Source organism: Cajanus cajan, chromosome 10 (genome assembly GCF_000230855.2).
Source record: "Cajanus cajan strain Asha chromosome 10, NIPB_CcT2T_4, whole genome shotgun sequence".
NCBI classification, from domain to species: Eukaryota; Viridiplantae; Streptophyta; class Magnoliopsida; order Fabales; family Fabaceae; genus Cajanus; species Cajanus cajan.
The window spans coordinates 50,700,954-50,717,761 of record NC_138526.1 but is presented as its reverse complement, the minus strand read 5'-3'; the positions used below and the strand labels follow the sequence as shown (position 1 = coordinate 50,717,761).

The 16,808-nt window shown below is 34.3% G+C and overlaps 1 protein-coding gene across 4 annotated transcripts; it reads right to left on the bottom strand.

Annotated features, from left to right (window-relative positions):
* Positions 1–3,952: 3,952 nt before the first annotated feature.
* LOC109807932 (Putative eukaryotic LigT) lies at positions 3,953–16,714 on the bottom strand. Of its 4 annotated transcripts, none has more exons than XM_020370665.3 (14): positions 16,555–16,714; positions 16,322–16,388; positions 15,859–16,003; positions 15,287–15,513; positions 14,680–14,717; positions 8,197–8,276; positions 7,642–7,709; positions 7,185–7,506; positions 6,653–6,765; positions 6,507–6,572; positions 5,314–5,404; positions 5,080–5,147; positions 4,559–4,596; positions 3,953–4,432 (listed from the first exon to the last, which is right to left on the bottom strand). In XM_020370665.3, exons 1-14 carry the CDS (start codon positions 16,578–16,580, stop codon positions 4,246–4,248), a joined length of 1,536 nt encoding a protein of 511 aa, XP_020226254.1. In that variant the 5' UTR covers positions 16,581–16,714; the 3' UTR covers positions 3,953–4,245. The 4 variants fall into 4 exon arrangements, with proteins under 4 accessions (XP_020226254.1, XP_082921724.1, XP_082921725.1 ...); XM_083065598.1 differs by having other exon boundaries at positions 15,287–15,480; XM_083065599.1 differs by lacking the exon at positions 16,555–16,714 and adding an exon at positions 16,484–16,543.
* Positions 16,715–16,808: the final 94 nt, after the last annotated feature.

The window sequence follows — 16,808 nt, the reverse complement described above, 5'->3', positions numbered from 1 at the left end:
AAGTCTTATATTGGTTAGAGTTGAACATGTTAAGTAATATATAAATGAGAAAAATTTATCTAACTAATATCTTAAGGTTTTAGATTATATTGTGATGTCAAGCTTATTTGTGTGACTTATTCACTACTTACTGTATAGAGTGCTCCCTAATGTAAAAATTCTCCAATAAATTAAATATTTAAGATATAATTTTCATATTCATATTTATTTTTTTTGTGACAGATATTCTCGATTTATTGAAATTCAACTAGAAACTAATTTTATTTATTATTGTAATTATTGCTCATAATTTGATAAATTATTACACATAACAAAAATCAAACTCAAGTTTCTCATTAAATAAATACTCATCACAATCTCTGATTGCATAATGTCTAATCCATGTTCCTCATTATGGAAGTGCATTGTTAGAAAAAGTTGATCTTTTAAAAGATTAGTCTCTAACTCTCTAGAAAATACCGTTAAAAAAATAAAATAAAATTTGTGCATGTTAATAAGTGACATAATGGTCGATGATTATAAAAAAAGAAAATAAAAAAAAAAGTAGTCGGCAAATTGGAGCTAAATAATGCATCTTGAAACTACTTTTTTAAAATGGTTTGGTTAATTATGATTATGTCATCATGAAACCAGATTCAAACTATTTGTCTCATTACATGTTTTTTCCTTACTTTTTTAACTAAAATATAAAAATTAGTAATTTATTTTCTCTTTTTAAGTCATTTTCATTAATTGAAATCCTCAAAAGTAAAGTTGGAATTAAGTATCTATTGCCACTGCTTATTGTCTTTAATTTATTAAAATAATTTTTATAGCCATATTAATTGTACGTGGTTAATAACAGAATCTACTCTGTACCAAAAAAAAAAAAAACAGAATCTACTGTTATTTATACTTGTAAAATAATTAAGAAATATTAATAATTTTTGTTTACTTTTCTCATTCATTTTTTACCGATAAATATACTGCAAAAGTAAAATTATTAAGATATTTTTTTGTCAAAATTAAAGATGTTACTGTAACCAGATTTTAAAAATTTGTTGAAATGTTAGAAATAAAATGTTTAAACTTTTTATATTAAAATTTACTTATATTCATTTAATTATTCCTTTAAATATATCTCTGTGACAGTTATATATATTTCTTATTTTAATTTATATTTTAAACCATGTTCCAATTTAAAGATATATTTTGTTTTAATTATTTTATAATTTAAGTTATGATTTGTGTTTCTTATATTTCTAAAATAAGTAAATACTTTAAATTTGTTCATTATCATAAGTTTATTGCATGTCGTAATAAGTTGGAAATTCATTTGATATATTATGAACGTAACATATTTCGGGGAGGGGTGGGGGGAACTAACAACCAAGAGAATAATAACTTTATTATTATTAAATTTAATTCATTTATGAAAATAACTTTAAAAATATAGAAAGTAAGTTTATTGCACAATGTCTAGAATTAATTTTTTGGCCCCTCTAAACATCGAGTCTGAGGCCATTACCCTTTAGTCTATGTCTAAAGACTAATCAATTTTGATTTTTTGTAATTAGATTTATAAATAAGTTAGACAACTCGACATAAATTTATAAACTAACTTATATCAAATCAAGTCAAGCTAGATTAGCTCTTCTTCTTTTTTTTTTTTTAGAAAGAAACCAGGTTAAGACTTCTAAAAAATTGTTCCGATCCATTAAAAGAATATGGCCAGAGAAAAAATCTACTAATTAAAAAATTAATACTTGAGGCCACTCAAAAAGCCTTTAGATGACTAACCTATTCAAGTATATATTGATATTAATTTTTTTAGTATTTTGGATACGCCATTATTCTGCATGTGATTCTTTTGTCCTCTCCTGGCATAGGCCACACTTGAACATGAAATGTCTGCTTAATTAGCGATGGGAGCTCGATTGTTTCTTTGAAATGGAGCTTAAAATTGCTTAGTTCAAAGCAGCAAAAAAAACAATTCCTTTCCTCTTTGTACATATAATTTTTCCAGAATTTCATTCAGCTATCCAATCAAACAAGTTTTGTAATAAACTACTTAAAGTTACTCTCAATCACATTTTTCTTATATATGTGTAATACTTCAACTCGAAAACTTGTTTAAAGAAATTAAATTTAATACCACTCAAACTAACAACTTAATACTAATTTATTTATCAAAAAGTTAATGTGCTTTGGTGCGGATTATTCTAGAGAAGTACTTTATTTTTTGACTATTAAGACAGTCTAATTCTGGCACTAAGTAGCAAAGTCACTGCAATGGCACATGATGTTTTGTCTCATGGTTGATAGGTGGTAAGCTACTAATTAATAGGAATCCTTATCTGCCAACTGTTCATCAAGATAGAGCCATGCATGAAGCTACAAAATAAGCATCGACTACTTGTTTAATTTATAACATTATCTTCATTAATACTTGGTATCCTTTCATAATTTGAATAGCCCAAGTTCAATTAAAGAATTTAAAATTGAACCAAACATATTGACAAAGTTGGACTTCTCTCTCGTACTGCAATATTTCATTTTGCATGGACCAGGATTCCCTGCATTATAAAGGCAAATTGCAGGTCCTGCAATATATCATCTAAATAAGGGTTTTGAATTGTTTTATTTTAATATTTAATATACATAATTTAATTTTATGAGTAAGATTTTATGCAATGACATTGCCAGCGCAATTATGGGCATAGAAGTAGGAAACAAAATGAGCAATGACAGCAAAGGGTTCATGTAGTCCGTGGCGACCAGTTCTGTAGCATATTCCAATTAGTAACTAATTAAGCTATGATGATTAGGGACAGTGGTCCCTCTAGTTTGGACCAAAAGTTATTCTATTAGATGCTCCACTTTCAAATCTTTGGATCAATTTGTAAAGCACGGGGTGCATGTGTTTGTGCCATAACAAAAACTTATGTCTTTTTTTTACCCTTAAACTTATAATAGCTAGAAGTTATATTTAACTTCCACTAGTATAAATAATAATAGTAGGAGAATAGAAACCAATCCACGAAGCCATTCGATCTAAACTCAAGTACATTTCAGTGGATTGAATTGGATCAAGTTAGACATATTTCAATTGACTAAAATTATTATTGTATTTTTACTCAAAAAGTATTATTGAGTTAAGTAATGAGTTCGTGAGTTTTTGATCGGATCAATTTTTCATTCAGCTGAACCTAAAATTAATAATAATAATAAAGTATGTACAATGAAATTCAAATTTATATATGAAAATAAAAACATGAGAAGGTAATTTAAATAGTGCAGAAGTCAGGTCAAATATTATTTTATGGAGATTTTAGAATTCATTCAACATTTTGGTCATTCTTAAATTTTATAATATTTTACAAAAATATAAAAGTATTGAATGAAAAATATAATATATTTGATATTTTGAAAATATTTTATATTTCTTCATTAATAATTAAGAAAGAAATAGGAAAATTAATGCATGGGTTTTTTTAAGTTTTTATACAACAATGATACATGAAAAGTTTACCATCATAAACACCTATTTGATATATCTCATTTCTTATCTCTTTTTTTATTACATCATATTACATTATCACTTTTATCCTTTCTATTTCTTTCTTTCTCAAAGTGTAGATTAACATTAATGTCTACAAAAGATTATTCTTTTTAAATGGGGATAATTTGTGTCTTGCTTTGCTTGTATTGTGTGGTTCGGAGATCATGCCAGGTTGTTAATTGTTATCTCATCCTTTTTTTGTTTTTGGAGGAACGTGGGGGTCCATGTTATCATTTGATCTTTTGCCCAGGGTCATTCGTTTAATTGAGTGGGCCATTGCTAATTTGCTATATCTTTGCTTGGGCCTTTGGCCCTTTTGTTCTTCGTTTTGTTGCTTCCCTGGTTATAGGAATAAGAGAAAAAAAAGGGTTTTACTATTCAAGTAAATAGAACAAGAGAAGTCCATAAATATCATTGTTAATCGAGATATGAAAGTGTTCTTTTTATTCTTTTAATGATTAAAGGACACTCCTACAAATATATTCATGTTTGAAAGACTACGAGAATCAATTTTGTTACACTTATGACACATTTCTAAGTAAAATCAATAATTGAGATTAATTTAAACACACATTTGAATCGCATTTTGTTCTGTTTGGACCGAGAATATGGGAAGTTCAGTTTGGATGTTGCAGATGTCAACAACTACTCATTCCTTGTCCTTGCTGGCTACTTATTCAACACAGAAGAAAGTCAGACATCAATCATTCCTCCAGCATATTTTCAGGAAAAGGTATTGAAGCACAACAATGATAGTATCCATTTTCGTCAAAAGAAAATCTCTGCGAAAGATGAGCTTCACGAATAAGATACTGCCCCCAGTCCTCTGAACCATACTGCTTGAATATGCCCCTTGCATCAAAGGAATCAACCTTTCTTGTCCGCTTCTTCCTGAACACCAGCAGCAAATATCAACTATTTAAACTGAAAAATTATCTAAACTTTTACAAAGCAAGGGAGATTGTTGAGCTGCAAAACTAAGGAGTTCTAAAAAAAGAAAGATGGGTGTACTAGCACCTTTTCCTATGCCTTGAGTTCATCACGGTGGCATGTAACTGCAAAACAAGAGAAGAATCTAGATGATCATCGATAATTACCATACTACAAGCATAATCCACAGCATGGCCCGGAAATTAAGTACATTTCTTTCCTTTTTTTTCTCCTTCCATTTAAGTAGTATTTCTAAAATTTTATAATTTAATGCTGGATAAAGTTATCATTTTGCTAAAAGTAATGCATAAATAGCACTTGCAACAGGGGAATTTGTACAGAATATACAAATGCTATCATGATTGATTTATGTCAAAACATGAGCTGACACTGCATTAACATCGATTTAACATAAATATGAGACATTCTGCTAGAATTTATTTACTATCTTTAATAAAAAACTGACATAATAAATAGTAGATTAATACCATAAAAATAACCTTTAAACCAAGTAATTTAATTGAATGTAGGTTAAAACACACATTTATCTATTATTATTTATCTAAAAGCAAAAGATAGGCATAACGAATCTGATAAATTTAATTTACCTTTAGACTCTGTTTAGCATCATTCTCCAAGACAAGTCCAGCTTCAACATATGCATCAATAATGACCTCTAAAAAAGCTTAGAAAACTCAATTCTTTCTTTGAAAGCAATATATATTCAAAACTAGGTACCCATACTGATCCATTATTATCTGAAATTTATAGAACTAAAAAACAAATCCTTAATTAACCCCACTCCCCCGAGACCAAAAAAAGAAAAACACGTATATGGATACGACAGGCCCGCATAAGACGGCCCTCACTGCCAATTTCTTCCACAGGAGCATACAGAACACGGGCTTTTGCCAAAGAACCTTTCATGCATTCCTACAAGATTAAACATATGTTTCCCTCATTAAAGATATCAAACAAATCATGGGTCTTTTTTTTTTTTTATTTTTTTTTTTACGTGAATCACAGAGGTCAAATTTGAAAGTAATAGAAAAAAAGAAAGTTTCTATCAGACATACACGGTGCTTTAGGAAATCTTTTAAAGAACACTAAGTTTACATAAGTGTTAGGATTAACATCTCATGATGCCATGCGAAAAATAATGAACATCTTACCTATGGGCTTTCAACAGGAAAATTTAAATTTCGTTAACACAAACAAAAAATCTGTGATTCTGCAGGTATAAACTCTTTCACTTTTATATTGTTGTTCACTATCCATTGATTTTGCGGATGTACTAGACTTCAAATGCCATTTTATATCTTTTCGAAACATAAGTAGCAATTAGGAATTAATAGACTAAATTATACTTTTGGTCTTTTATCTTATTTTTTATATTCATTTTAGTCTTTTATCTATTAAAATGTTCATTTTGATTTTTGATTTTTTATATTTGAATCAATTTAGTCCTTTTAAAACAATAATTTTTAATTTCGCTACACAATTTTAAATCAATTTTTTACTTATTCGAAACATGGAACTTGTAACAATAGATTCAACTATATAAAAACTATAAAAATCAATTGACATTTGAATCCATAAGAGCTATGACACAAAGAAAATCGTGTGAAAAATATGTCTAATAAGCAATTAAAAAATAATATGAAATTATAGTTTTTGAATTTCCAATTTCCTTGTGGACTTATTTTTATGCAATTTTCACCATATTTGTGATACTTTTTTAAATGAACTTTAGTTGCGTTCCACAATTTTGATATAAATGAATCTAATAAGACGAATTTCAAGTCTTGAATCAGTTAAAAAATAATTCAAAATCATGTCTCAAAATTGAAAACAATCATTATTTTAAAAGAACCAAATTAGTCTAAATTTAAGAGAGAAAGAACCATAACGAATATTTATATTTTAAAAGATAGAAAAATGAATCTAACAAATAAGATAAAAGACTAAAATTATAATTTAGACAAATTAATATGAATAATGTATCAGTGAAATGGAGCTCAAAATACATACATACCAGTCCCTTCAATCTTATGGAGACAGGCTGATTATCCAAGGCTTCCAAAACTTTTGAGGAGATACTCTACACAGCTACAAACATAAATACAAGGGAAGAATCTAATTCTCATAATTGATTATTATGTTGGTTATAATAAAATTTACCTGTAAGACCTCAGTGGCTGTTTTAACTCGGTCTTTGTTCCACAGCTTAAGCATGAGTACCGTAAGGTGAAATGTTTTAGGCTTGATGAATATAGATTTGTCAATACCCAGGTCTGCAAAAATGCAACATGAATCAGCAAATTTCATATGAATAAGGACTATGGAAGAAGCAAAAAGATTAACAGAACACGTTATTTGAAGTAAAGCATAAACATTTGATCCTTGTTAAGTTTCTATATGACAGTAATTCATAAGCTGTGAAAAATTGAAAATGACTGATTACTAGGTAATATGAACACGTCTTCAGGTTTGGAAACATAATCATAACATCCATAAATGATTTAACAAGAATTCAGAGTTCAGGCTCCATCAGTGGAAAATGATGAAGAACAGTAGATACAACAAAACACATCTCAAGACATACTTGAGAATATTTATGCAGCTGAGATGACAACACATGTACATAATTTCACTCTTGATTCAAATTCCGTAAGAAGTATGTGAAACATATCAAATCAGATTGTTTTGATACCAGATGGAGAAGACGACTTGGATGCTTTAGGCGTGTAACTGACAATAGGTATGTTAGAAAGATTAACTTTAACCATTTCACTGTTATCATCAACTTTTAGTTCAACTGCAACATCAGCCTTTTCCTTTGACAATTGATCCTCTTCTTTGTTGTCAGTAGTATCTTCATCCTCATTGGAATCAGTATCAGTATTCTCATCCATGGAAGAACCATTTCCCAAAACCGAGTTTTGAAAATTGATGAGTTTATTAACTAACTCTGGATGAATGGCCAATGGAAGGGATATGAAGTGAGAATAATCAAGATTTCGACTCTTAACTGTCTGTTACCAAACACAAGAAAATATGTGAATGTTAACCTGTGAATATGAACTACAACAAGGAACAAATTGGTAAAAGGAGATGAATATAACCAAAGATCGTTAGAGTATGAGAGACTGCATGGACAGGCAACAAACCTCATCAATTATAGCCTGTATCTTCTCTGAAGCTGAATTCACGCTTTTGATTGACATGCCTTCAATTGCTGCAAAAGATATTTATACCAAGTAATTCAGATATCAAATTTTGTTATCCACTCTTATGAGAGTAATAATGATTTAGAGATCCCATTCCAAAAAAGCTAGGCTATTAAGGAGGGGAGAACCTCTGCTTTAAAATGAAGTTTCTATATCTCACACTCGGCCAATACAAGACTCATGTTCCTTTCTAACATTTATGTTCTGGCCTTTCAAAGGGATTAGACTTTTGTTTGTATAGAGTTAAGAAACACCACATGAACCAAAGACCTATAACATCATTATGAATTTATGATTGTCAATACACTCAATATATTCTTTTGAATGAAAGAGAACAATTATATACATGTCAAATCAATCAGCCATAACTTAAATATCTCAAAGAATAACAATAATCAACATTAAAAATTAAAACACAAATACAATATAAGAATAACTATTTCAAAGCTGCCCACACAAGATATAGACAGCAGATTAGGTAAACCCAAAACTTACTAACAAAATCCTCTTCTTTTGAAGTAGGTATTATGATTTTAACCCCCATCTCCTCTTCTATCATTTTCTGTGTGGATCCCCTGAAACAGTATTTAGTATAGTAAGAACTAAGAAGTATATAATCTAATTTACATATCATAAGCACAATTTTCTACCCTTTCCCCCCAATAATAACAATAGCAACAAGACTTATGTAATTGTATCCCACATGGTGTTGGCAACATGTATCTCAAGTCAACTCAACTATATACTATTCCTAACGTGCATAATTTTCCTTTTTAGACAATAATATCGAGCACAGATTTATCTCTTGTCCTTTTACAACTATAAAAAGGTTATTTTTCTTTATCACTTTCACCCATGTCTGATAGACCTATTAAAAATGTGTATAGTGGGAAGAAAAGGAGGCTCTAAATGGGAATATTTTGATACTGTTATAATAATAGGATTGGAAGGAAGGTTGTATATAAATAATGATAAAAGGAGTTGGTGAGGAGTACCAGGGGATTTTAGAAAATAGAAGCAAGATTTATACAATATCAAGAGGACAGGATTCTTACATAATCCTGAGAGGCTTATACATTCTAGGATTGTAATTCTTTCTCCTTCACATTGGGGATCCTGTTCTTGTAATAAAAAGTTTACACTTTCAGGAGGGTCTAAGGGGGAATACTCTATAATAAGAGAAGGTTTATATAAATAAAGGTAAAGAGAGTCAGTGAGGGGTATCAGGGAATTCAGAAAATAGAGGCAAGATTTATACAATCCTGAGAGGGCAGGATTCTTACATAATCATGAGAGGTTTATACATGCTAGAATTGTAATTCTCTGTCTTTCACATTGGAGGAGCTTGTTCTTGCAATAGAAGTCTACACTTTGAGATTCTTTCCCTGCTTGTTAGACCTCCTATTAGAAATGTGTATAATAGGAAGAAAAGGATGGTCTAACTGTCTAAGGGGAATATTCTGTTATAACAGATATGGAGTGAAGGTTGTATGAAGGTAGTGGGAGACTGAGAGTCAGTGAGGGTGTTAGAGCTCCGAAGAGGACTGAGAGAGAAAGGGAATTATTCGTCCCTGGAATTTTATTGATTGTAAGGAAAATGAGTACACAAAGGAGACTACTCCTTTCACACTGGAATCTGTCCAGTTAAGAAACTAAACCAAAAATGAATATCCCCTCCCCCAGCCTAAACAGGGGCTATTTAAAGAGGATCTAAACTAACTAAATGTTACTGAAAACCTAACTAATAAATCAAAGGATAAAATAAGTTTAATTCTTATTTGTACCCTTCTTCCTATAATACACTTTTAACTTCCTATTTGTATCTTGTTGTTCCTGTTGCCTAACAATACCTCCCCTCTCTAAAACAACCTTGTCCTCAAGGTGGAAATCTGGAAACTGCGTCCGAATGGTGGCTACATCTTCCCATGTCGCGTCTTCAGGCGTTCTTCCTTGCCAGCAAATGAGAACTTGAGGTATTTGAGTCCCATTGTGGGTGATTACTCTGGTACCCCTCACCTCATTAGGATGATAGGACTCCGGTGGAACTTGTAACTCTGCTGGTAAGGTTGCTTCCACCGTGTGGTTCCCAACAGCCTTCTTAAGTTGAGAGACATGAAACACCGGATGTATTCAAGCATCTGTTGGCAGCTGTAATTGATATGCCACCACGCCAATTTTTTTTTGTATTTGGTATGGACCATAATACCTAGCTGACAATTTGGGGTGTAATTTGCGAGGCATGGATGTTTGGCCATGTGGTCTGATCTTTAAATAGACATAATCTCCGACTTGGAACTCCACCGATTTCCTATGTACATTAGCATATTGCGTCATCTGATCCTGAGCTCGTGTTAAATGAAATTTCAGTTGTGTCAGAGCTTCATCCCTGTCTTTGAGGTCTTGTGCCACCGCCTCGACAAGTGTTTCTCCTGGAATAAATCGTACCAAGGAAGGAGGGGATCTACCGTAAACAACTTCAAAAGGCGAACAATGTGCAGATGCATGAAAGCTTGTATTATACCAATATTCTGCCCACGGAATAAACTCTGCCCACACCTTCGGTTGTTCGGAACTAAAACACCTTAGATAAGTCTCAAGTGTTCTATTTAAAACCTCTGTTTGGCCATCAGTTTCCGGATGGTATGTTGTTGACATTTTTAGGTGGGTACCTTGTCGTGTGAATAATTCTTGCCAAAAATGGCTCATAAAAATAGGGTCCCTATCACTAATAATCGAAATAGGAATCCCATGTAACCGAATAATCTCTTTCACAAACAGGTCAGCAATGGATTTAGCAGAGTAAGGGTGTTTGATCAATATAAAATGCCCATACTTACTTAATCGATCCACCACCACCATGATAGCATCAAACCCTTTTGAACGAGGTAGGCCCACTATGAAATCCATGCTGATTTCTTCCCAGATAGCATTAGGAATGGGTAGTGGTTGCAATAAACCTGCTGGAGAAGAAGCTAGATACTTGCTGCGTTGACACACAGGACATGCTACAACATATTGTGTTATGGTGTTCTTCATGCCAAGCCAATAAAGGGATTGAGCCACTCGTCGATATGTTCTATAAATTCCGGAGTGTCCTCCTGTAGGAGTAACGTGAAATTCATGTAATAATTTGGGGATCCATGCGGATGTAGCCGATAACACTAACCTACCCTTGTAGTGCAGTCTATCATTTTCCAAGGTGTAGTGTTTATAAGAATTTGAGTCGTGTAGCAACGCTGTTTTTATTTTTGCTAATTCTGGATCGCTGTGAACCTCCTCATCAATTTCCACTATATCTTGCCAAAAAGGTTTAGAAATCCCCTGTAATTCCTTTTCCTCCTCCAGTCTAGATAACGCATCAGCAACTTTGTTTGAAGCTCCCACTTTATAAACAATGTCAAAATCATACCCGAGCAACTTGGCTAACCAATTTTGTTGGTTTTGAGTCGTAATCCGTTGTTCCAATAGGTATCGCAAGCTCCTTTGATCAGTGAAAACCGTGAATTTCCTTCCTAAAAGATACGGCCGCCAATGCTGAATTGCTAACACCAGGGCCATTAATTCCTTCTCATATATGGATTTCGTGAGGTTGGAATCAGCGAACCCTTTGCTGAAAAAGGCAATGGGTTTTTTCTCTTGAGTTAATACTGCCCCGACGCCCTTCCCTGATGCATCGCACTCAATTTCGAAGTGTTTCGAGAAATCTGGCATTGCTAAAACAGGTGCTTCAGTAACAGCTCTCTGTAATTGTTTGAATGCTACAATACTTTGCTCAACCCAATCAAAATTTCCCTTCTTTAATAATTCTGTCAAAGGCCTAGCAATCTTGCCATAGTCACGAATGAAGCGTCGATAATAGCCTGTAAGACCCAAAAAACCTCTGAGAGCTTTGACAGATTTTGGAAGGGGCCATTGTAATATGGAGTCAATCTTTTGAGGATCCATGGATACCCCGTCCTTGGCAATAATGTGACCCAGGTATGCCACCTTTGTTTGGCCAAAGCTGCATTTGTTTTTATTAGCAAACAAACATTGTTCCTGCAGCTTGGTTAAAACCTCTCTCAAGTGTTGTAAATGTTCTTCCCAGGTGCTACTATAAATCAAAATGTCGTCAAAAAATACTAAAACGAACCTACGAAGAAAAGGTTTTAAAGTGGAGTTCATGACCTTTTGAAAGGTAGCTGGTGCATTGGTCAAGCCAAAGGGCATGACCAAGGATTCATAGTGTCCTTGATGAGTGCGGAATGCTGTCTTTGGAATGTCAGGTTCATGCATTCGAATTTGGTGATATCCCGCGCGCAAATCGATTTTTGAAAAATAGGTAGCTCCCTTGAGTTCATCCAGCAATTCTTCAATCATAGGAATAAGGAATTTGTCTGGGATTGTGGCTTTATTCAGAGCGCGATAATCCACACAAAATCTCCAGCTTCCATCCTTCTTTTTTACCAAAATAACGGGGCTCGAGTATGGGCTGTTACTTGGCCTGATCAACCCGACAGTCAACATTTCATCCACCTGTTTTTCTATTTCGTTCTTCTGCAGGTAAGGATATCTGTAAGGTCGCACATTGATCGGATCTACCCCCGCTTTAATGGAGATCTTATGGTCAGCATCTCTGTGTGGAGGTAGTGTTTGTGGTATTGAAAAAACTACATGAAATTCCCTCAAAATTTGCTGCAATTGTTCTTCTTGACTGATTGTGAGCTGGTGTGGTGTATCAAGGTGGTTTTCCCCTATCCAGAGTATGGCCATGGATTCCACAGAACGTTGGTGCAGTTTTCTCAAGGCTTTGGTGGTGATCATTTCTTTGGACAGACTTCGGTCCCCCTGGATTGTTATGTTGTTCCCTTCCCTTGGTGCATAAAATTCATTTGAAGGCTTCCCCAATTTACTTTAACCTCTCCCAGAGTCATCAACCAAGCCACCCCCAAAATAATGTCAACGCCTCCGAGTTCAAAGAGAAAAAATTCTCCTGTCATGGTGTATTCACCCAGTTTGATTTGCACATTGTTACAACTGCCCTGAGTTTGCTTGCGGTTTCCATCCCCTAGCCTTACAATAGATGGTGTTGTTTGATCCACTTTAAGGCCTAACCGTTCCACTAACTTGTGCGATATAAAGTTGTGGCTGGCACCACTGTCAATTAACACCAAAATACTTTGATCTAGTAGTTGGCCTTTGAGTTTCATCGTCTGTGGGGTAGTGAGTCCTCCTGCTGAACATATGGATAAATCTAACCAATTACAATCTGAGTTGATGAGATTATCTTCTTCTGCACTTGGATTTTCTGATTCCCCATAGTCATCATCAGCCAATATAATGACTTGTAAATTCTTCTCTGGACAGCGGTGACCTGGAGCGAACGCTAGCCCGCAATGAAAGCATCTATTCTATTATCTTCTCGTCGCTTGATGTATTCTTGATAACGTAGGCTTCTCGTGCCACGATTTCGATTGAGACCTCCTGAATTCATTCCTATCGAGGTGTTATTGGGACAGGTGCCTCCTTGGGATCCCCGGTTGTTATTGTTGGTCCCTGTGATGTTGTTGGGGGTTTCTATCCGAGAAACGATCCCGTTGTTCCCTTGAAATCTAAATCCTGGTGTGGAGTTTCTTCCCTGTAAATTTCCATAATTGTGAACCTCCTGCATGGCTTCTTCAATGTCGCGCGCAATCTCCATAGCACGATTTAACTCTTTTGGGTCATGGGGACGGACTTGGCCTCTGATGTCAGAACGTAATCCCGCCAAGAAGTATCCCAAGACTTGTTCCTCTGAACTGGGTTTGGCCTGGGCAATCAATAGCTCGAATTCTTGGACATAGTCTTCCACGTTCCCGGTCTGTCTGAGGGCTGCTAGCCGTTCGTATACAGTACCACGACCATTCTCGCCATATCTCTTCAGCAAAGCTCGCGTGAAATCTTCCCAAGATGGATGTTTGGCTTGATTACGCCAATATTGAAACCAATGGCAAGCCTTACCTTCCATACTGATAAAAGCGACGCCGAGCCGTTCCGATGACTGAACCTAGTGCACTTCGAAGAATTTTTCTGCGCGAGCAAGCCATCCTAAGGGGTCGCTCCCTTCAAACGCGGGAAGAACGACTTTCTTTAACCAAGAATGGGTTGTGGCAACCCCATCTTGGCCATCATCGTCGGTGAAACTTGGTTTGGTGGTGCTGGAGTGTCCATCATCATCATGGGTAGGTTTCGTAGTGAGACATTCCATAATGAGGCCACGAATTTGGCTTAAATCCAGCATGTTTTCTTTGATGTAAGCAACATCTTTCTGCAATTTTGCCAATTGAACTCCTTGATCTTTGATCTTGTTTTCTGCTATCTGCATACGTGTATCCATCGTGATCAAGGGAGAAGCGGCAGGTCGGACCAATTGTTAGAGCTCCGAAGAGGACTGAGAGAGAAAGGGAATTATTCTTCCCTGGAATTTTATTGATTGTAAGGAAAATGAGTACACAAAGGAGACTACTCCTTTCACACTGGAATCTGTCCAGTTAAGAAACTAAACCAAAAATGAATATCCCCTCCCCCCGCCTAAACAGGGGCTATTTAAAGAGGATCTAAACTAACTAAATGTTACCGAAAACCTAACTAATAGGTCAAAGGATAAAATAAGTTTAATTCTTATTTGTACCCTTCTTCCTATAATACACTTTTAACTTCCTATTTGTATCTTGTTGTTCCTGTTGCCTAACAGAGGGGTATCGGGAAACTTTAGAAAACAGAGGCAAAATTTATACAATCTTGAGAGGACAGGATTCTAGCGTAATCCAGAGAGGCTTCTACATTCTATGATTATAATTCTTTCTCCTTCACATCTGAGGAATCTGTTCTTGCAATAAAAGTCTACATTTTCAGATTGTTTCCCTGACTGAGCCTCTCCTTATCTGAAACTTATCTACTTCAAGTTGGCTAAGCAAATTTGTTAATAATATCAAACAGAAACTAAAAACTAGTTTTTACCCTTTTCCTTTAACAAAACGAAATAGAGAAGCACCAACCTGCACAAAAAAAAGTTAAAACAGAGATGAAAAGGCTGAAGCTTATGACTGTTCAATTCATAATCAGAAAAGAGAACCAAATGAAAGTATAATTCTTTCTTAAAACAAGAAGAACTAGAGACCAAAATCAAGGAGGCAGAAAGATAGTACAATCATTTTTAAGAAAAGCAACAAGTGATAACATTACTTTCCATTGTAAATTAGTGACGAAAAAAATGAGAAGATCGAACAATAAACAATAAAAACTATGCTCAGTAAAAGAAAAGGAGAAAACACATCAGCAACATAGCCTTTCGTGTAAGTCTTTTTATGAAATCCTTTCATATTTTGATGAAGTCCTGACATCCGATAGCTGATAACTAACTGATTAATTCTAGCACTCTGCTAACCTAATGTAGATTGAACAGCTAAACACTACATGAAACCTTAACATAATAAAAAAGGACCAACTAAAAGATATATTGTGATTTCTAGCATGTAACAGATGAAATAAACAAATATCGGTTGGTATCTTTGTATAAACTACCTATTCAAAGAAAAAGGAAAAAGAAGAAAAATTATAAGCTTGCCTGCATAGAAACTGAATGCTTTTCAGGGGAGACAGATGAATCTCCTTCTAACACTCTGTTTTCAACATTCTCCTGCAACTGGCTTGCACTAGTAGCTGATTTAGCAATTTCATTCATAGTGTCAGCAGCTACCTTCATGAGATAGTCATTTGAAATAGTGCTACAGCCCGTTTCTTGAACTTTGCCTCCATCCTCTGATTCAAGAATTGCATCCTTAGTCAAGCTTTCTGCCAAACCACATCATTTAATATAAAGAAACCCTCTCTGCAGTCTCTCCTAAGAAGTAACAAATATCATGCTTTTGGAAAATTACACCACCCCATGGCATCAAGTGCTTGTTAAGTACCTTTATATAGCAGGAAATATATAAAATACCAAAATACTCATTTTGATCTAGGAACGTGTAGGAGCTACACCATATATAGATCAGATAAAAGTAATTAGTTCATCTATTGTATTACATTTTCGAAAAAGAAACCAGAAAATCATAAGCGTAATGCAAAGTCGTTGGTACCATCGGGAGTTAAATACCGCAATGTCCAGAGGAAAAAAAAAAAAAAAAGAAGCCAAACCTTCACAAGAACTGGCATTAGTGGCAACTGGTCTCCAGATAAAATTCGTATTTTTCTGTTTCTTGCTATGGTCGTCGAGACATATTTTCTTCTTTCTACCACTCATTATAAAATTGTAGCTTAAAGAATGATAAGCGCTCTGCCCCTGTTGCAAAAGTGATATTACCTGAAGCTGAGACATCATCTTGTTGCAGCACAGTATTGCATGTAAAAGTAGACGCAACGCATGTTAAACAATATTTTTTGTGTGTGTAAAAGTGAGTGCCAGCAAAATTCGCTCCTGGTGACCCAATCCCTATCACTAGTTATATTCCATATTTTCAATTAGCAATGTTACTACAATTTCACTATAAACACATGCTAAAGAAAAAGGACGAAATTAAAAACAGTGATTATTACAAAAAGATTAAATTAAAAAAAGTGAAAAATAAATAAATAAATCACGGTAGTGGAAGCCAGGAACCTGAAAGTAATAACGTGTAGACCTTGATGCAACATATGAATTGGTAAACTTGAGAACTCGGTCCACTCTGCAAATGCAAGGAAAGTAAGCAATAGAATGGAATCAAAACATTAATTGAAGTTTGTACTCTCAAAAACAAAACACAGTTTTGAAATTGCAGACCCTAAGATAGATATTGAGATATAAAATTTGTATTTATTTTGTGAGGAAATTGAATAGTTTGTTCGACGAACCTGATGAGAGACCTGCAACCTATCATTCCCGACGAATCAATAACAATGACTCTAGTCTAGTGTAGACTGTACTGTGTGGGTAAGGCCTGTTTGGTAAGTTCGATTCTTTTTTTCTTTTTAGGAAAAAGATTTCGGGTGAAGTGATGGAGTTTGGTTGCCATCATCCAAACACGGTGCTATGATTAGCCGCTAACGTGCGCAAGTGGGCGTAGAACGAAGTTTCCACTCGGCGTGGGTGAGTCAGCAAATGACGT